The sequence below is a fragment of the Athene cunicularia genome (assembly GCF_003259725.1).
Source record: "Athene cunicularia isolate RWA chromosome 23 unlocalized genomic scaffold, athCun1 chr23_part1, whole genome shotgun sequence".
NCBI lineage: Eukaryota > Metazoa > Chordata > Aves > Strigiformes > Strigidae > Athene > Athene cunicularia.
This window is the reverse complement of record NW_020799130.1, coordinates 3,115,556-3,135,622: the sequence shown is the minus strand read 5'-3', so window position 1 is coordinate 3,135,622 and position 20,067 is coordinate 3,115,556. Positions and strand designations below refer to the sequence as shown.

General features: G+C 45.8%; 2 protein-coding genes across 3 annotated transcripts; both read left to right on the top strand.

Moving 5' to 3' along the window:
- The first annotated feature begins 1,537 nt into the window (after window positions 1–1,537).
- IFNLR1 (interferon lambda receptor 1) lies at window positions 1,538–6,615 on the top strand. 2 transcript variants are annotated; one of them, XM_026863329.1, is made up of 7 exons: window positions 1,538–1,669; window positions 2,338–2,452; window positions 2,713–2,894; window positions 3,301–3,443; window positions 3,980–4,136; window positions 4,660–4,787; window positions 4,958–6,615. In XM_026863329.1, exons 1-7 carry the CDS (start codon window positions 1,612–1,614, stop codon window positions 5,879–5,881), a joined length of 1,707 nt encoding a protein of 568 aa, XP_026719130.1. In that variant the 5' UTR covers window positions 1,538–1,611; the 3' UTR covers window positions 5,882–6,615. The 2 variants fall into 2 exon arrangements, with proteins under 2 accessions (XP_026719130.1, XP_026719129.1); XM_026863328.1 differs by having other exon boundaries at window positions 2,338–2,461.
- A 3,265-nt stretch (window positions 6,616–9,880) lies between these two features.
- On the top strand, window positions 9,881–17,861 carry IL22RA1 (interleukin 22 receptor subunit alpha 1). The gene is made up of 7 exons (XM_026863346.1): window positions 9,881–10,061; window positions 12,236–12,368; window positions 13,117–13,298; window positions 14,898–15,082; window positions 15,551–15,686; window positions 15,935–16,056; window positions 16,681–17,861. The coding sequence occupies exons 1-7, from the start codon at window positions 10,019–10,021 to the stop codon at window positions 17,704–17,706; spliced, it is 1,827 nt and encodes a 608-aa protein (XP_026719147.1). The 5' UTR covers window positions 9,881–10,018; the 3' UTR covers window positions 17,707–17,861.
- Window positions 17,862–20,067: the final 2,206 nt, after the last annotated feature.

Genomic DNA, 20,067 nt, shown 5'->3' with positions numbered 1-20,067 from the left:
GTTTTTTTTTTTTTTTTTTTGCATGAGAAAGTCAAACTTCAAAGAAATTAAACAGAGGTAGCAAAACAGCCAAGGAACAAGAAAAGTACTGGTTACAGAAGCCCATGGTAAGAAGAAATGGAGATTTTTGGAGAAAGTTGTGACTGAAGAAACTAGTCACTGCATCTGTTCCCACTGCTTGAATCGTACCGTCTTCAGGAAAAGGAGATATTTGACAACTTCGTGCTAAACATACAAGCTTTTGTCAATACAAACCCAGCTCCATCGGCTCTTCTCCCACTTAGTAGCCAGCACCTAACACTCATAGGCAGAGCAGCGGGCTGGCTGCTGAGCTTGGTGAGTTTTCCATCCGGGGAAGAGCCAGAAAAGCCTCTTTTCTCCATGCCGGTGTTATCTTCTATGGGGTAACTTCAGTGAACCATTTCCTCTCCTCATGCCACAGGCCTGGAGGTGATTGTGATGGGAAGAGCAGGAGAGGAGATGTGCCAACCAAACAGCACGACTGACCCGGCTATTTTTGCCCCCCTATTTTTTCCCCTCTGCCCGGGTCACCATGGCACAGCTGTTCCAAGCACATACACCTGGCACATGGTACTTGGTAGCTCACGGCTGAACCAGGATGTTTGCTGCTGTGTTTCTGATACACATAGAACAAAACCACTGTCTCTGTTTGCTTTAGGAAGATGTGAGGCTGTAACACAGAGCAGCAACTGGTTTGTTTGTTTGTTTTTTTTTTTTTTTCTCTGGAGTTTAAAGGTACCGTGCGCTGAAAACACAAACACCCTGAGAGTTTCACAGCTGCAAAGCCAAGGCCAACAGCCGATGTGTTCATCGATGAGGCAGTGCAGGGGCAAAGAACCATCCGTGTGTCGGCACAGCCCTGGCAACTGGTTCTGATTTTGACCGCTGCTTTGGGGTCGATGACAAATTATTGGTGATAACTAAGGTATAAGGGAATTGCAGCACGGGCAGTCAACAAACCCACAGGATTTATCGGGAGGATCCATGTTCTTTCGTTTGCCCACACTGTGTATGGGACAGATCCCTGTCCTGTTTCTGCACTTTGCTTCCCCCACCTGTAAGGTGGAGCAATTCCCCAACTTCTGAAAAACATCCTCAACCTGGCAACATAAGGGGAAATCCTTAATCTCTCGTAAACCCAAGACCATCATAGTATCACATCCTACTGGCTGATTACTGGTCTTTATTATTGCTAGGTTCTCATGCAGTAAAACCTTATTTGAATTCTATTAATATTTCACACAGGTAAATTCCAAAGGTCAATTTTTTAATGAGCTCCCTCAACAAGATAAAGCTCGCACTGTTTCACCCCGTTCCTCTTGCACATAGCCTGGGCCAGACATCAGTTACGTTACACTGGAGGGCGCAGCACTGCAATCTTTACATGATTTTTTTTTTTTTAACCAAAAGCACTCCCACGTCTTCCGCTGCCCCGTTCAACATTCAGCACTACATCTGGGCCGTACCGGGAAGTGAGGTTGCACGCACGCTCTTTCGGAATTCACGCAACCTTAATACAGGAAAACAACATGATGAAAAGGTAGCAAGGAAAGAAATATTTTACAAGCGCAAAAAAAATTCTGCTTTGGCATGTCTACCTGGAGACTCAGAGTCCTGATGGCATTGTGCTTCTTGCGGCAGACTAGAGGTAAGGTACAGCTGTATTTCTGTGACTTTTCATTTCGCTGTGCTGTGAGGGTTTGCTTGTGGGAGGGAAGCCATGTCCAAGGAAATTTTAAGCAGTTTAAAGTGGGAATGATTCACATAAGGTAAAACGCTCCATTGTAAAGAAATTGGCAATTTAAAATCTGTCTGTAGAATGTGTCCTGCTGAAGGCTAGCAATGTCTACGTTTATCGACCAGAAACAACAGATGTCAGGAAAGTGCAAGTGGCAAGCCTGCACGCTGCATTTGTGGTAGGATCTGCTTTTGCATGAGCAGCGTGAGCCGGCTGTGCCTGCCCGGTCCTGCCCTAGGAAGTGGGAGCGCAAAGGAGTCAGGCTGGAGTTTGTGGGGTTGTAAACCGGGTCATAGGGAAGTCCAGTGAGACCGTGGGGGAAGCCGCTCAAAATTATTGAATAGGATGATTCACACAAATGTAGGTCCTAATTCTAAAAGCTGTTGGGATGGAGATGTTTTGTAAGAGATGAGGAAAACGCAGCGACCAGACACACCTACTTCCATAGCCTACTGCCAGTCTTAGATGAACTGAGCTGCTCTGCCCTGAACTTTGAAACCACCTTGGTCAAAACCAGGCGATATTTCTTATCTCCAAAGATATTTGAAATCATTCGTGTGATTTTCCCTTTCAATCAGGTCACGTTCAACCTCCCCCTCCTCAAAATGTTACGCTACTGTCAAAAGATTTTGACATGATTTTGACGTGGACCCCAGGAGAAGGCTCTCCGCCAGATGTGACATACACTGTGAGGTATGAAAGGTAAGTGCTTACACAGGATGTCTGAAAGTATGGTGCAAGGCAAACATCTCTGTGTGTGTATTAAACAGCGTCATTATGATCAGTGACCCGGCCGCATCCTTTCACCACAACCCATCTTTATCTGTCTGGAAAGCGCTCCAAATTCTGAGCAAGATTTGGTACCCATCCTCTAAAACACTTCCTTCTCTTGCTCCATAAATGATAACAAAGCAGCGTGTTTAATATTATGGCGTGCTTCTTTCTTCTTTCAGCCAGGAACACATGGACAAATGGATAAAGGTTCCTCACTGCAAAGATATTCACAGAACCTCTTGCAACCTGACTTGCGTGCTTCCAAACTTATTTGTTAAAGTCCGGGCTCAAGTAAAAGCTGTTTCTGGACAATTCCAGTCACCGTGGGTAGAATCACAATCCAAGGAATATCATTTGGATGGTAAGTGTCTGCTAGGTTACAGCCTGGATGAAAGGACATCCCAACAACAGCGTTGGCATGAGCAGACGCATAGAGCACAGACCACAGGAACAGTAACAAGTAACTTTATGGATGACAAGGGATTTGAGGGAGCACAAACAACAAGGAGCCATGACCATTTGAAAACGAGTTTTGTAGCAGCTGTGTAGAATTTGTTCATCAGTGCTCTCGGTGAACAAACTGGCTTCAAGCTTTCCACATAGCAGCAGGGGTATGTGAGATAAAAAAGAGGTATTCCTTTGCCTTCTTCCTCCCTTCACGTCTATCGCGGGATAACAGAAGCGTAGGTCAGTCGCAGAGAGGCATTACTTCTGTGAAGCTAAGACACGAGCAAGCACTATTCTTACGTCTGGTCCCTCAATTACAGTGGAACTGGCTCCCCCACTGCTAAACGTGGACGTCAAGGAGAACTTAATCCAGGTGAATGCCTCCTTCCCTTTGGCCACCTGTGTGGAGAGTTTGCTTTGGATGTATGACTTGAACCTTTGGGAAGCTGGATCTGAGGACAAGGTCAGTAAAAGTGGCACTTCTTAGGTGAAACGGAGGAACGATGCCCAGCTTGAATTGAAATAGCTTCACATTTCTGGGCAGGGAGGGACTGGATCCAGAGCCTGGAGAAAATGAAATGGCCAGAGTTAAACTAAAGTCAGAGAAAAAAAAGTAGATGTGTGTGTGTGCATCCTTATTTTATTGGTAGTCCCCTGGTTTTGTCAGGAAGATGTAATGGGGAGGTGACACTATAGTCAGTATAACGGGGCAATATCTGAGGTTTTAAAGAACTAGTTCAGGAACTGCCAACAGCATGCTGCGGCAGAACAGAGCACAGCACCGGCTGGAAATCCCACCCTAATATCCATAAGCCCTAGGAGAGATGCTTACTACAAAGAGCAAGCAAGGGATGAAGCGCCTCTCCACGCACCTTCCAACCACTGGAGCCACACGACATGATGAAGAAAACCACGGGCTAAAAAGGTAGAGAAAATAATGAAACCCAAATAATGAAAGCATTGTCTTTCCCACCCTCTGTTCTTTTTGTTTCTAAACAGAAGCAGTACGAACACATCCTTAGGAAGACATCAGTGACTATCGATACCACTGCACTCAGAGGCAACTACTGCTTAAGTGCCAGATCTTCCTTCCTAAACATTGGCTTCAAGTACAGCAAATTCTCCCAACCCATTTGCGTGCTATTAAACCACAAAGGTATGGCCCTGGTGGGAAAAGGATGTAGTGAGGCGTCAAACAGGATTAGGGCAAGTCAAAGATTTCCACCAAAACTAGCTTTTCAACAACAACAACAAAAAAAATGGGCTTCCTGTTATAGGGACTGGGTGGACTCGTGAAAAGTTCCTGGTTCCTGTAGAAACATTTTCATTTAAAAAAAAAATCCAACCTTGAAATACTTTTCTGAAAATCCTGAAATATTATACTCGAGTTATGCTTACAATGACATTTGGGGAATATTCTAATTTATGCTGAAAAATATGTGGATAAAGCCTCGGGTTTTTTACCTGCTCCAAGCAAGGCACTGGCTGGTACGAACATTCATTTGTGGATGTGACTCTGACTTAGAGTCTGATCTTAGGCAAGCCCCTTATCCTTTCTCTGCATTTGTAAAATACGGATCTTAAGCCTAACATGTGCTGAGATTTCTGAACGAAAAGATAAGAGCCCATTATTACTATAAAATACGCCAACAGCGGAAGATTATTTTTGTCTTTTTCAGGGGTGGAATGGAAGCTCCCACCTTCTGCCATGATCCCTGTGTTTGTCCTCCCCATCCTTCTGACAAGTGCTTTCATCATCTGTTTGCTGAAACAAGATGCTAAGCGAAAGAAGATGCCTCATGCTCTGGTATGGCCCAAATGCTGGCGTCCCCTCCTGACTCAAAGTCTTGCTGATTTTCAGAGGGTAACTGGGGGGGAGTGTTGCATTCATAAGTCCCATTATAAGTTTTCCTACATCCAAACTTTTCTTTAAAAACCATCAGCAGATCTGCATGTCATGTTTCTTTTCCCTTATAGGATCTTTCTCATTTAAAAGCTGCTGGACCAGCCCTTCACTGTGAGCTCAGTGAGAAGGAATTTTTCAGGGACTATCTTATCTGCACAGAGAAGCCAGTGTCACAAAGGAAGACAAACAAAGCCTTAGCAGGAAACAAAGGACCATGGATGGCTTCTTTCCCTTCATCATCATCATCATCATCAGAAGAAGAAGAGGACAGCAGTACTTTCATCCCATACACTGAAATGCTTAAGTTTCCAAAGAAACTTCTCAACTGCCAGCCATTCAGAACAGCTCAGGAAGAAACTAGTTTGGACTCTGGATCTGGAGGTCTCTCTGTGGATAGTGAATCTGTGCCTGACCTAAGTACCTTGGGTTTCTCTTTCTTTCCAATGACAAAGAATGAGGTGGACATCTCAGGACCCCAAAGACATGAGAAGGCATCCCTTTCTCGAAGTTTCTCTTCGGGAAGAATATCCCTCCCTGATGTGAGATTGCCAGGCCCCAGGGAGCAGGGACAGCGTGATGCAGACGGGGATGAATGCCTGGAAATGATCCCTCTTCAACCACTGACGGAGGGCGGCTGTGCCAGACTTCCAGCCAATGAGCACTACCTGCATAGGAAGGCTCAGCGCTTCACCAAGTGTTACCAGAGACCAGCAGCTGATCCAGATGTCCAGCTCGGTGAGGGATCCCAGCTCGGTGAGGGATCCCAGCTCGGTGAGGATCCCAGCACTGAGCTCCTCGTTTCCTTTCAAACGTTACAGGTGGCAGAAGATGAAGGGATTGCAAGTGATTGTGACAGCAGTAATTTCACAGAAGGAACACCTCCCGCATCCACGGTGCTAAGCGACACGTTTGAAATTTCAAGTACAGAGGAAAAATATGATCAGAAGTTTAAAAGCAAGGGCTATGAGCACACACATTACATGGGAAGGAGGTAGAGCACCCTAGCAATTCTAGGGCAAGGATACCTTAGCAAGAACGCGGTGCGTTTTGCATTTATTCACCTAGACAGGTTTTTTTCTACTGCTGTCTGTCCTGTCAAGTCATACGGCTTTAGGGATACGAAAGGTGTATTTTTACAGCCGAGTAACCAACGTACGTTCACCATCCCTGTGGACAGGGGCAGCCTGACAAGGTGCTAAGGCTCTGGTATGAGGCACGCTGTTAGATCGCGGGTGGCCAGGGGCGAGGCTTGCCGTGACTCCTCACACAGGTATTGCACAGCAAACACGCAGTGCCCTGTGTTCACGTGAGACTTTGGAGCAGGGTAGCTTTTACGCCTCAGTAATGAAAGGCAAAACCACCTCTGAGGCAGCAAAACCACAACCGGGACCTGTGTGAAACCGTCAGCTGGGTTCTGCAAACGCGGCCGTTGTGCCTGTGCGTTGATTTTGAGCCGGGATGAACTGCTAACGTTGTATTTGCTTTTCCGTAACTGCAAAACTGCACCCCTGCTTGACCAGAAGGACTTAAAGAGACATTTAACAACCTTGGCTTTTTGTGGGGTGGAGAGATCTCCAGCTCAATCTGCAGAGATCACCTGGGTTTCACGGGGTGAACTGAAGTCAAAGTGATGAAGGTGCAGCATGTTTGTTAACTTTTTTTATACAACCGTACTTACCGAAGCTGAAATTTCTCCTGCTGTGCAGAATGTCTGAGAGCTGCTTTATGCAGAGGCAATAATATTTTGATATATATAACGCCGTGTGTGTGTGTTTTTATGTTTCCTAGAACTGCAGAGCTCATCCTGAAAACCATTCCACTTTACCACAGGACCCCATCACGGGCTTCCTAAAGCTTTGGTTTGAGGAATCCTGTGAGACTTCCCAGCCAGGTCACTCTGGGTCACCGAAAGCCCAGGACTGTGACCATTTCTCTGAGCAAAGAATCAAATCAGAAGTCCACCAGCAAAAGGCAGAGGAGACACAAGGCCTCTCTTGACTGGGCAATACTGAGCTTTTCAGTGTATTTTTATTTTGAGCTCTTCGCATCTCACAGAAATACTCTCCCATTTTATACCAGTAAGAGGACATGCAGAAGAGCAAAGTGTTAAAAGAAAGAGGGAGACACATAACACCCATTCTCTGCATTCAGAGAGTTGTTTCAGATGCAGGAAGGTTGTCAGTGAGGGTCTTAAAGCTGACATCTTCAGAGAATCAAGAGAACAAGATTAGAAAGAGGTAGGGGGTGATAGGAGGGGTTGGGAACTGCTTTGGAAGAGAAATGCAAGATGGACTAAATAAGGTCCTGAATTAAAGTTAAAAGGAGAGGTGGGAGAAAAGATTCATCAACCGTATGATTTTTTTCTTACCTGTCCTCCACAAAGTGTCCTTAGGTGTGTTCTGCACTGTAATCCCTCTGGTTCATTTAGAAAGATATAGATCATCCAAATATAATCACCACCCGTTTTCTTGTGCAATCAAGGAAAAACCCTGGGCTTTGAGTTACAGGAAGCTCTGAAGTTGTGTAACCTCTACATTTTGACATGTCACAGCTCTGCAAACAGGGCCTGGGATCTGTTCTTTTGTCTTGTCCATATGGAAGCTGGAGGAAAGGCTACAGGCCAGTTGAGCTCTACTGGTGGAGCCAGCATCCCACTCCTCCATGTTTTCCTTCACTGGGGCTTGAGACCTGCCTTCCTCTCCAAAGGGGTCACAGGGCTCCCTCTTCCACAGCAATCCATCCCTATCTTACACCTCAGTTAACAGCTGTAGCTGTGCAGTGAGAAAGCAGCCCTCCCCTCTCATTGGAAGAGGTATGATCCATTCAACCAAAAAAAACAGACAATTCTCCTCTACTGGTTAAGTGCAAGAGCTGGAATCAAACCTCCTACATCCCTGGATCAGCAGTCGTGAGGGTTCACAGGGTGGGACTGTGAGTCACCAGCCTCACCGAGGGGTTCTGCAGCCCGAGCCCTGCAGCAGCTCAGAGGAGATGGTCTGTCCGGCCTTAATCTACTCCCTTCATAAATCTCTGGCACGCATGATTTTTCCCCTCTTTCCAAAGCCGGGCCAAGTTATCCACAGAGTTCCACGGAAAGTCTGTATTACAAACCTCTCAGTCTGTTTTCATCCTTAGGAACGACCTTCTGACACAGGCTCAGGCTCTACAGTTTGCCAAGTGTTTAATTTTAAACATGGAACTAGGCTTTCGGCGACCTTCGGGCACCTAAAAATTCAGAGCTATTCAAAAGGTAACATCTCTCTAGAAAAAAGGGCAGAAATAAAGTTTTAAGTTATATCCTCAAAACTAAAGTCTCAGGTGTGCTACAGTTTCCCTCATCTCTGTCCTCACACAGCAGAAGCGTGAGGCAGTGACGTGAGGGAGGAAAAAAAAATGGAAACACCCTACCGTAGAGTTATACTTAGTAAGATGTAGGCCGTGCTGGTAGATAGGTGTGTCTTGTTTAATAAACCTGGGAGGCTTCTGCATTTGTCCGAGTGAGATGAGAAAGCCAAACTGCCAGCTAGGCATCCGTGGCACGGTTTGAAGCCTACAGCCCCGTTACAGCAGGGCAAGGAATAGAAACAACTTCAGGAAGGGAAAATCCATGAGATGAAGAGGTGAGCAGAAAAGGGTACTAATTCCTGTCACGTTTGGCCACAAGGATAGAACAGTGAAAGCAGTGTGCTTTCAGTTTCGGAAGCACACATGGAATGTATTTTGATTAAACTGTCTCCAGCTGTGATGTTGCTTATGGGACTCACTTGTAAGAAGAAAAAAAATCTAGCATTTGGGAGCTTTACATAGACTTTGGACAATATAAGAGCACTGCTCACAACTAATGCAGTTGTCCTGTGTGGTTTAGGGTAGATATTTCTGTTAAAGCTTTGCTAGGGCTGAAGCAATCACAGTTTGAACAGTTCTTGGCGCTTAGAAAGACAGCCCAGTTGGTTTTGCTTTGGTGAAACCTCAGCTTTAAGCAACGGTCCAGTTAGTCTTAGGCAGGACTGAGGACTGAGGACAGGACTTCCCCATTTTGTCAACACTTACGACCATGGGATAAAGTAAAGCACGGAAATAAGCCAGGGAGGTTATCCAGTGTGTGTCAAGGGGATAGCTATACTATAAAAATTCAAAGGCAGTGGCTAAGGGAGTTTCCTAAGCCTCAAGTACCGGCTGTATGTGTGAAGCTCCTCTGCTTAGGACATCTTGGGTAAAATAAGTGGCATGCAGCTGTACCAGTTCTTCAGTTGTTATACACATCTGCGGTTCTAAATCCGCAGCTCCTGGAGACAGGTTAGCTTTCACTTCTGACCAGAGAAGGAAATGTCTCTCCCTCTTCTGAGAAAAGCCTGAAAATGTAACTTAACACCCTAAAAAGCTAACGCTATCGAAAAGGAACTATATCTCGGTCAGATTTCACACAAACTCCCAGTTCTTAGCATGTGGCATTCATGATAGTCAGAACTGAGCCTTATCCTGCAAGGAGCCACAAAACCAGACTGCGGGTCTACGGCGGCCTCTGAGAAAAGCAGGTGCCGCCTGGTCGTGCAGAGTCATGGCAGGCTGGAGGAGCTCGTGTTCCCACCCCAGGCCAATACGAACAAGAGAAGAGCTTAAAACCTAGAGATCTGGCTGACTTTAAGAAAATATCCAAAGGTATTTCTTAAGGAAGTAGGTGTCCTGCTTGCAGCACTTATAAAGCCAACTTAGGTACACAACGCCAAGTTTTAATTTCTGGAGTTTTAAGAAGGGAAAGTTACCTGACCAGAAAAGCAAGCCCAAAAACTGAGAAACCTCAGGGAGAACTTTCAGGCAGGAAGCTCTTTATCAGCAAAATGGTATTTGGCTCTCTTTCAAAAGCTGAGGATTTTCTAAGCCACTGCCTTGTGCACCTTTGTACAGCTAGGTGTGTATACGCAGACGGGGAGAGGTGCTCCTGTTGTCACTCCTACACATGCGCACCAGTCTGTAGCTGGGGATCTCGGATCCAAACGCAGGCGGGACAGTAGCTCTGCAGCCTCTTACGGAGCGACGAATCCAACCTGGCCTCACAAACAACAATTTAGCTCTTGTAAAAGGTGATTCACCTCCACGCAGGATCAGCTGCCTGCTCTCCCAGATAGTTATTCATGAAGCGATTTCTGATCGTCTTGGCTGTATTTTCAGTGGTCGGTAAGTCCTGACTTCTCTTTTTCGGTCACCGATAGCGGTTGTTTCTGTTCGATCCTCTATGGGAGGTAGTTCAGTCCTGTTTATTGAGAGAGGAGCTAGAGAATGAGCTGTTGTCTGAGGCTGTTCAAAAGCTCTCTTCTGTGCTGCTCTCTCCTTTTAATATTTGCAAAGTACGGTTGGTGTGCTCAGTGATTTAAGGATTAGTAAGGAGAAGAAGAGATTATCTCACTTCAAAGTGTTTGCCAGTGATGTGTTCGAACCCAAATCCTACGGGAGTGAAGGATATTCACTGACTTCAGGGGGCTTTGGATCAGTGCCCCTCTGTCTTAAGCAGAGTCACAAGCGTTTACAGGAAAAGCCCTGATTGTAAAAGCGGTACGAACAAATCACCTATCCCTAAAATTCATTTAATCCTACTCCAGATGTGGCAAAGTCACTCCTGGGTGAATTAAGGACAAACTTGCTATGTTTTCAAATGCCAGCTTCTCAGCAAGCGAACTTACCATTCATCCCCTCGTGTGTCCGTGATCTCATACCGGAGGGAAGGCACCTTCAGAAACTTCTAAATCAGAGGGACTTTCACACTGCGAACTATCCTGGATTTTCCCTGCCCACACGTGACTGTGCTTGTGTTACGCTGCTTTGCATAACTCTGTTTTAGTACAGATAAATGTGGGAAGATGGAGATTTCCTACTTCAGATACGATCAGGGTATCAGTGACTCATTTTTCCTGGTGCTCAAACCCACTCACTCTGTACCAACTGCTGCACTTCTGTCTCGCCAGGAAAATTGCGCCGAGCCTCGCATGAGCAGAGGCGATTGTTGAACTGCAGATGAGGTCAGGACAAAATTTTGACTAAACTGCAATCTATTTCTGCGGTCCTTCCCTGCCCAAACGCCGTACACAAGACTGAAGGTGTCCTGCTGCCCAATCCCCCCCTGTTCAGCAGGCTAGATTAAACTGCTGACACTCAGCTCTCCTCCGTGGAGTCAGGCGGAGGGAAAGCTTTGAGTGAGGACCCGGGATCTGCTGTGGTTTAGTCCCTGATCTACCACAGCTGCTCAATGGGATCTTGTCCGAGTCACCCCCATTCTGGTCCTCAGTTTTCCCATCTGAAAAATGGTGCTACTTCTACTCGCTTATCACACCATTTTTTCACGGGCAGACTGATTTTGGGTGTCCGTTCACCAGCACCATAATGGGACTGTTCATTTTCAGCAGGTGCGGGCTGAAGCCCCCGCGTGCTCAAGGTGTTTGTCAATACCGCAAAACAAGAGTTGAGTAATGCATAAGTTGTCTGTCTTTGAGGATGTGTCTATAATTCAAATTTACGGCGCTTATGAATGCCGAAGGTTACTGTACAAGTTAGAAGGTCTCGTGAATCAGCCTTGAGAAAATTTTACTCTGCGTGTTCTCGTGACAGGAGACACAAGGACACTCTTCCACAGTGCCTGCTCGGAGCCAGTTTGCTGCAGGTGGACCGTGGTGGCATTCTGCTCTACAGAGGCCGCTCAGACCAGGGGCTTGTTTGTGAGGGGCAAGTGACATCTCTGCTTACCAAAGCCCAAACCCATCCTCCGTGGGGAGGAGGCGCAGGACTCAGAAAGCAGGGAGCTGAGTTGTTTGCCTTCACCCTGGCGCACCCAGATCAGAGTCCAGGCATCAGGTCTTCGCGTGTTGTTCTGCACCGGCAGTCCCCGTCCAATAACACACGGGGCACGAGAGGTTAATAGCAGTCACATCTCCAACATTGTGAAACTCATCTCGGCACATTGCCTCCCCGAGAATGGGCAGAAAGCGGAGATGTTCACAGACATGAACCTAGCATTGAAAACAGGTCGTCGGTCACAGCTTTCCTGTCATTTAACAGCTTTAAACGAAACCGATAGGGAACTCAGGGATTCTCTTGAGTTTTTGAGGCCTGTCTGTAAGAACTCCTGACGTTTCTTTGTGATGAGTCAACACTCTGCAAGGTGTGTATGGCGATGTCTGCACACTTTGAATTCCTGCTCTGTTCAAGCTTCTGCTCTGCCGCCCCTCTCTAGCAAACTGGAAGTGGCGTGCCTGGTTATTTCTGTTCCCTAACAGGCTGAGCAGCATTGGACCCTTATTTATCTGAGGGCCGAGATGCCAGAATATGCATTTTAATACTAGGTTTTTTTGCTCCCCTAGGCATTGCGACTACCCAGAAGTCATCATGTCTGAAACGTGCAACATTTTCTTCTACAAACTTTGAGAATATCCTGACATGGGAAACTGAAGCAGATATTCCTCCTGGCACTGTATTTGACGTCCAATATAAACAGTACGTAAAGTTTGCTTCTCTGTGGGGTTCTGTTGTTCTTAGGGCCAGTGTCCTCAGAGAGAGAAGAGCCAAGAAAAAAAAAAAAAAAAGTAGATTCTGCTGTTTCTGCTGCTTGTGTTACTGTTAGGGAAATGGTTTTGCTTAGACAAGAACTCAGTAAAGGACAGCGTTATTTAAACTGGTAGATGCTGCTCAGTTAAGTAAATCCTTTTACATCTTGGGTTGCCAGCTTTACGCGGAGCTACTTTTACTTTGCTACTCTGTTTTCAGCAACTTCTCTCTATTCTGCAATTTCTTCACCTGTAAATACAGGTAAAAGCAATTGTCTTCCTCTGGTTCAGTCACTAGCGCTAAAAGAAATCAGACCAGTGCTACGCAACAGCTTTGTTGCCTTTGGGTAAGTCTGCAAACTGCAGCAAAGGTGCATGCCATCCTGTGGTGTCACGGCCGGGCAGAGAACCCCGCAGTCACCAGCTCACGGGACACTCCTGTGCGTGCCCTGAAATTTCCTCAGAGGGATTCCCACGCACAAGCCACAAACGGGAACAGATCAATGGCTGTAGTCCAGAGGAAGTTTCTCTGCCGTTCCATCCCCTGCTACTTCCTAACTGCAATAATTAATTTAAAAACTACTGAGAGTTGGCAAAACAGCCTGTTTGGATCGTCCTGGAGAAGGGTTTTATTGCATCTGTTCTACCAAACAGACTAAAAGGGCTTTTTTTTGGTTTTTTTTTTTTTTTGTCCTAAGGTATGGAGAAAAATCCTGGCTTAACAAGCGTGAGTGCCAGAGTATCACACAACTTTTCTGCAATCTCACTCATGAAACAGAAAACTTCATGGAGCATTACTACGCCAGGGTGAGGGCCACTGGCCAGAACTACTGCTCCTCCAACTGGGTGCGCTCAGAAAGATTTGAACCCAGGAAAGAGAGTACGTACCGCTGCTGAAGTCTATTAAATCTTGGATGCTAGGGATCCGTTTCAAGTCTCGCTGATGTTTACGACAGCATTTCCTCTAATTTCAAGGGAGTGAAGGCCTGAAGAGGGCTTGTTATTGGGCAAGGAGGAAAATGAGCAAATAGGCAGAACCTTCCCGGAGGTCTGACACCAAAGTGGGATGAGAGGAGAAAGGGAAAAGCCAGACGTCCTTAAAGGAGGAACTGCTACGAAGGCTGACCAGAGGCAGAAGGAAACTAAGAGACAGGATGGGCAGCCTGAGGACAGCCAGTGTGTGAAATGTGAACTCCTGAAAGTCAGGCTAAGCAGCCAGACCAGTGGATACGTAATGTTCCCAACCCCTAAGTGAGCTCCACCACAGACATACAACACAGCCTGTGGGAGCCCTATTGGCTCTGTGACTAAAATATTTCCCACTGAATATTTGTCAAGAATCCTTTGAGGTGGCATTTAGCAGCCAGTGATTACGAAGAGCCTTCAGGTCTTCACACAAAATAAAGTGTGAAAGAGCCGTAGGTCACTTTGATCCTTAAACTTTCACTTTTCAGTGCAGCATTAGCACCCACAGTGATGATCTTATCCCCTAGAGCCATTCCTTTCCGTTTGATGCTTTCAAGCCACGTGGCCTTGGAGGGATATTGAATGCTGCTTCTAAATATGCTGTTGCAGATTGGGTTAAACCTCTGATTAAGCGTTGGGTGTAGCATGTGCCTTTCACTGAAGATAAGTGTAGATACAAAAGAGCTGTACTACTCCAAAGACACAATCCGATGTAGGATGGGAATAGCAACTTAGGTAGCAGCTAACTGAGAGCCCTGTGGCGGGATTTCACACTCATCCCACCCGCACGAAGGAGGATGTCCCTGTGCGGGACAGGGAAGCAGCATGGAAGCATGGTCCTAAGGAAAAGTTGGGGCAAGAATTTCTAAGGACAAACACTGGCGGAAGGCTACTCAGTGCTTGCATCTCTAAATCCAGACAGAAAAGAATTGCGAGGAGATGATCTAATATGGCTCTATTCTCCTCAGCCGACATGCTACATATTTCTGCGAGTAAATCTCTCTCAATCACAAATGAACTTTTGTAAATAAGTTATAATTTTTAGTTCACAGTCACGCTTTTAGTTTTGTTAAAAGTCACTTACGTTGTTAAGCCCCCTGTGTAATTTTAATATTGACTGTAATACACTCTCATGTCTCAAGTTGGATAGTAGGATGGGAATGCCGCAACATTACGTGTGAGCCAACTGAAATCCGAACTTCTAAACTGGCCTAAAAACCTTTAATGAGACAATTTCAACCGATTTTGACAAAAGGTGGACGGGCCACCTTTACTTAACCCGGAAAAGAAACATATCTTTGTATATGTGTTGGATAAATAGCAGAGCCCTGAGGGAAGACAGTATCTCCGACTGCCTGACTTTTCCTAAATCTCAGTGAAATACAGCTCCTACACCTTTTTGTATATAAACAGAAGTAATAATTTACAGTGAGCCTGGAGTGTGTAAGATGTGTGTAAGATGATGTCATGCTTTAACCTTAACAGCTGACACTGCCTGTTCTACCTTTTCCAGCCGTTATTGGAGCACCAGAAGTGGAGTACATTCCTTATGTACGGTCCATAAAGTTTCTTATACACCCCCCCTATACTCCACTGAGAGGTGAGGATGACCGCCAGCTAACCATAGAGGACGTTTATAGCAAATTTGGTGCTGTTGATTATCACTTAACAATATTCAACCAAAGGACACACCAAAAGGTAAAAAAAATCACAACCTCTGGCCGCTGACTGATGTCAGTCACATTTTGCATAAGATGGAGAAGGACTTCAGAGGCTATAGGTGATGGATGAAATTCCTGATTTACAAGGGGAAAGTCTCAGTCCTTGACTCTCAGTAGACAAAAAGAACTTTAAGCGTTCCTCTAAAATTCTGGAAAAGAAATGGGTTCCCAAGGGTACCGTATAAATAGCAAAAAAAGTAAAACTGTTGGTGACTAAAAAAAGAAGACTGAATTAGTGCAAGTCTGAAGGAACTGAAATGCCAAAATTAAATACAGTAACAGAAAGCAAATTATATATTTAGAATTGCATATATACAGAATTATTATAGTCCTGTAACACCTTATTAGTAAATAATTTTTTTCTGCTGAATTTTGCAATCTCGTTTGAAGAAAACGTGTGCATTTAATCTTTCTAAAATCCAGACTTTGCCTTTATTTTAAACAGTGGACAAAGAACGAGCACAACAAAGAATTTGAAGTTTCCAACTTGGACCCGGACACTGAATATAATGGAACAATATATATATATCTCCTCCAGAGAAGCAGCAAATCTCAAGTATTTTGGGTGAAAACACTAGCAGGTGAGGCTGTTAACCCTGCTAATGGAAAAGTCCAGGTGGGGCATTGGACACACAAAAGAGACCAATTTTCAGCTGGTGTATCGTAACATAGACGTGCTCAAGATATTGTAGCCACGCTGACTCTCCTCATTTAAAACTCTAGCCCTGTGAGACTAGACCAAACACATAATTTAGCTCATCTCATGCAGTTTTTCTAATCCAGCTCTCTGAAACGACATTTTCCACTTGTTCTCTTCCCCACTAACCAGACAACACGTGGCTCCTCTACTGTTTCGTGGCGCTCGCGTTCTGTGCCGGACTGGTGTTTGCTGCCATTAGTTATGTCATCTACAAATACGTCAAGCAACACGGTGCCCAGCCTATGTCTTTGGTAAGTCTTCTTAAGCCATTGCAGCAGGTTTTTAGAACGGGGGACTGTGTGCGTGCGCTTAAATAACGTCACTAATTGGGGAGGATGAAGGGGCAGACAGGAGCGCTGTTTAGGCAGTCACTGCAGGCTACTGGTGGGTGCTCAGCCCTTCCCCCAGACTGGCCCGTTAAAGGAGGTATCGGGTGAGGCAGCTAAAGCCTGAGGATCCTAAATCACTAGTTCCTCTTGAAACCCTGGGCCTTCTTACCTATCCTTCATCCCCTGTACCAAGCATGAGTTCTGCATGCTAACTGAGCTTAAGGGCAATCTATTTCCATGCTCCAGGGTTCAGGCTAAATTTTGCAAAAATCAAAGCAGGATTTTTTATTTTTTTTTTTTTTTTCTTCCGCATATTTTAGGATTGCACAATCGCCCTGATGCATGATGAGAGATGTCTGTTCCTCTGAAGGGTCATTCCCCAGAAAAAAAAAACAAACCAACAGAGTTCTTTTGTCAACAGAGGATATCCCTCTGGTTGTTACTGGATTTTACTAATGTATTTCCAAAGAAAAATTTAAAGAATCTAAAGCAAACCTCCAAAGTCACAGCTTCTTGTTAATATGTTTTTTCTATCTACTTCAACAGGACTTCAGAGGGATTTCGTCATTCCAGCCTCTTACGCTGACAGTGGAGCATATTATAAAGCCCATTAATTTATCCAAACCTTCACCTCTCATCCCTGACGTGCAGTTACCACAGATCAGCCAATACTTGCACAGAGCCCTGGAACCACCGTGGCCTTTCTGTCCACCAGAAGCTGCCTATCAGCAACAGGTGGATGTCCCAACGTTCCGGCTGCCCACTCAGCCACCCTGCTTGGCCAGCACGGCTCCTGCTGGTTATGCTCCTCAGGCAGCTGAGCCAAGTGTTCCTACTGCCCCGGCCAGCAACGTTCTGCCCCTAACCTACGGCATGTGTGTCGAAGGCACAGACCATGTTGACAAGAAGGGTTTGCAGCCAAGCCAAATGCTAAAGGAAGTTTCTCCAGATAGTTTTGTCGGTGGAAAGCTCCTAACCCAGACGCTGGGCAAGAGCTGCAGCTGTTGGAATTACAAAGAACAGAGGCCGAACTTGGCACCGTGGGACAGCAGCGACACAAGAGAGTCGGGTCTCTCACAGGGGAGCCCTGGGCAAACACCACATCTGCTGCTGCAGACTGATGGGGTGGGAAGTAGAGTACACGTGTCCCAGCTGTCACTGTCTTTGCTGGAACAAGAAGGATGCTATAGGCGGCAGACAGCAGAACTGCCACCGTTATTGTCTTCCGTGAAAGTTGACACAGACTCTGTTGCAGAGGATGAATCGCTGCCACCTCTACCAGCGACCCTCCTTTTCTCAGTCAGCACTGGTAACAGCTTCCCTGGAGAGAACGTCACAGAGGGGTGGATGTTGCCAGATTCATTCTCACAGTCTGTAAATAAACTGCAGCTCCCAGAGACTCAGGGAACAGAAACGTTAACAGCAGCAGAAAACAGCTGCACAAAACTGAGTAACGGTGTGTCCCAAGACACAACCTCAGACCCGGACAGTGGCACTCCTCTCACTCTGCTGTTCAAAGATTTGGACTTAAAAGTACTGTGGCACCAGGATGAAGACACAGAATGTTATTAGGCAGACTTAATGATGTTGAAATCCAAGTTAAGTTTGCTTGCATGAAATAGTAGCCTACCCTGCAAACGGCGCAATGTAAATAAACACAGCTAACCTCGGATGCGCTCACACGGCACAGCGTTGTCAGAGCGTTCCCACCGTTGTTGCATCGTGGAGATAGGGACCGGTACTGATATAATTAATTCTTGGTACACTGCAATACTGTATCTTTGCATTTAAATAACAGGCCTTTACATTTCTTGCATATCCTTCATTAGTTATTATGAATTGGACTACTTTAAAAGGTGAGTTATGTTTAAAGTTCAAATTCCAGATTTCAGTTTACTGAAAATTGAGCAAAATTCACTACAGAAACGGTATTTGCTCTTTACCAACACCAAAGATCCGGGTCCGCAGTATGTCCACCCTTTGAAGAAATTCAGGTGCAGATGCATGCAAACCTAAAAAAAAAAATTCAATGTATTGTGCAACAGTAAAAGGATTAAGTATATCTTGGTGTTTGACCCTTGTATCTATGATTAGTGCAAAAGTAGGCTACTTCCATGCAATGGACTTTGCCTTTAAAACCGTCATTGAAACCGTGGTAATAGCTCCTGATGCAGCAGTTCTGTGAAACTACATGTGCCCCATCCTGCCGTGCTCCTTAATGCTTGTAGAAAGATAAATCCCTTTTCATCTCCGCAACAGATTAATGTAGTCTTGGCCCAGTTCTGACGTACTTCTCAGCTGCTGCCCTTTTCTTTCTCTGAAATAGTCGCGCATTCTCTTCTTCCCTTGAAATCCAACTGGGATCGCGTTCCACCTATGTGGGGATTTACGCTAATCTCAGTTCAACCCTCAATCTCAGTTTAGGCTAATCTCAATTCATGAACTCAGTAAACTTTATGACGGAGACTAGGGAGGTCTTGAGCTGCTTCCTCCCACTCTTTGCTGACGTTATCAATGAGGAACACGCACCATTTGCACAAGAGTCTACAAGACCTCCTCTGCTCCTGTTGCCAGCACATGAACCTCCAGGGCTGGAATGAACCAAGACCAACATAAACTGAGAGCCAGATTCCTTCAGCACTGCACCTTTACCAAAAGCAAGCTAAACGGCGTTTATTCGAGGGATGGAGGAGGCAATTATCTTCCATGAAGAGGAAAGTGTAGTTCAGTGTGTTGATTTCCAGTGGTGTGGTGAAAAAGCGTGTCTGATGACATCAGTTTTAGAGGAGAACTGAAACTGTTTATTGGAATAAGCAAGACTTTGAATGTCGTGGGGAAGTACTCGCTTGAGCACTGCCAGAGACAGGCTGACCAGAAGCAAAACTCAGCGGTTCTCGCCGTGAATGAATTTAGGTGTTTTCTCAGTCCAGGGAAACTGAGGTTAAAGGTTAAATCCCACTTGCTTCAGTGTGATTTTGCAAATAAACTGTAGCCTTATTGAAGCAAAGGGGTTTGATGAGTCAACCCAGGATTAAAGGAATAGTGTCAGAAACTTTACAGGCAAAGGTTCAGCTCCTAACTCCAGCGTCAGTAACGAACAAAGTGCCGTGGCCACGTCATATGAAGCCAAAAGGTCGAAATGCCAGATGTGGTGAAGAGGCGTCACAGCACAGGGTGTGAAAGGTCTGAACGTGTGCGTGGTCTGGGCAGCACCCCGGGAGGCCATTTCCACTGGTCCTACCTTTACTTCACACCATTCAGTATCAAAGGGTCTGTGGAATGTCGTTTGGGCCGTTTCGTGTACGCTGTGTCCGAGCCGTACCTTCAAAACCAACACGCGGGGAATCGCTGCAGTCACAGGAGTTGCAGCAGCCCAGCTGTGTTGTTTCCAAGGAGTGTGAGACCCCAGGTGTAACAGTCTGCCCCACTACCTCCCCCCCTGGAGATGCTGCATTTCAAGCGAGTGATGCCAGTTACCTTATTCAGAGTTGCCTGTGGGCTGCATATCTTGTGTCAACAACATTCCCAGTGAGGCTACTCAGGGAATAATCAAATGCCACGATGTCAACATTTGGGCTCATGTTTTGAAACATAATCCTCAGCACGGGGTCGGTATGGGCAGTGTAGTGTGGAAGGGAGTCTCAGGAGAGCATTTGAAGATGCTGCTAAAAAGTACATTTCCCATTTAACACCCTTTTCAAATTCCCCTGCAGACCCCCTGCCACAGGGTCTGATCTTGTCCAGCCCTTAATAAATGTATCATCTTGGTTCCCCAGAAGGAGAGATGGGAAACTGAGGCACGGAAAGCCTAGACCAGATCTCTAGAACGTGTGTTGGTGCCTAGAGATGCAAAGTGTCCCGTGGCTGGGATGTTGGCCTCTTCTCCAGGCACCTACATACCTTGAAAGCTACATTCCCTCTGACTGCACACAT

Bases quoted from the DNA above. Each gene is read 5' to 3' on its own strand.
- IFNLR1 (XM_026863328.1), top strand. From the start codon at position 1,612: ATGTCTACCTGGAGACTCAGAGTCCTGATGGCATTGTGCTTCTTGCGG. The intron at 1,670-2,337 runs GTAAGGTACAGC...CCTTTCAATCAG, and splicing joins CTTCTTGCGGCAGACTAGAG to GTCACGTTCAACCTCCCCCT. The intron at 3,444-3,979 runs GTCAGTAAAAGT...GTTTCTAAACAG, and splicing joins AAGCTGGATCTGAGGACAAG to AAGCAGTACGAACACATCCT.
- IL22RA1 (XM_026863346.1), top strand. From the start codon at position 10,019: ATGAAGCGATTTCTGATCGTCTTGGCTGTATTTTCAGTGGTCG. The intron at 12,369-13,116 runs GTACGTAAAGTT...TTTTGTCCTAAG, and splicing joins TTTGACGTCCAATATAAACA to GTATGGAGAAAAATCCTGGC. The intron at 15,687-15,934 runs GTGAGGCTGTTA...CCCACTAACCAG, and splicing joins TTGGGTGAAAACACTAGCAG to ACAACACGTGGCTCCTCTAC.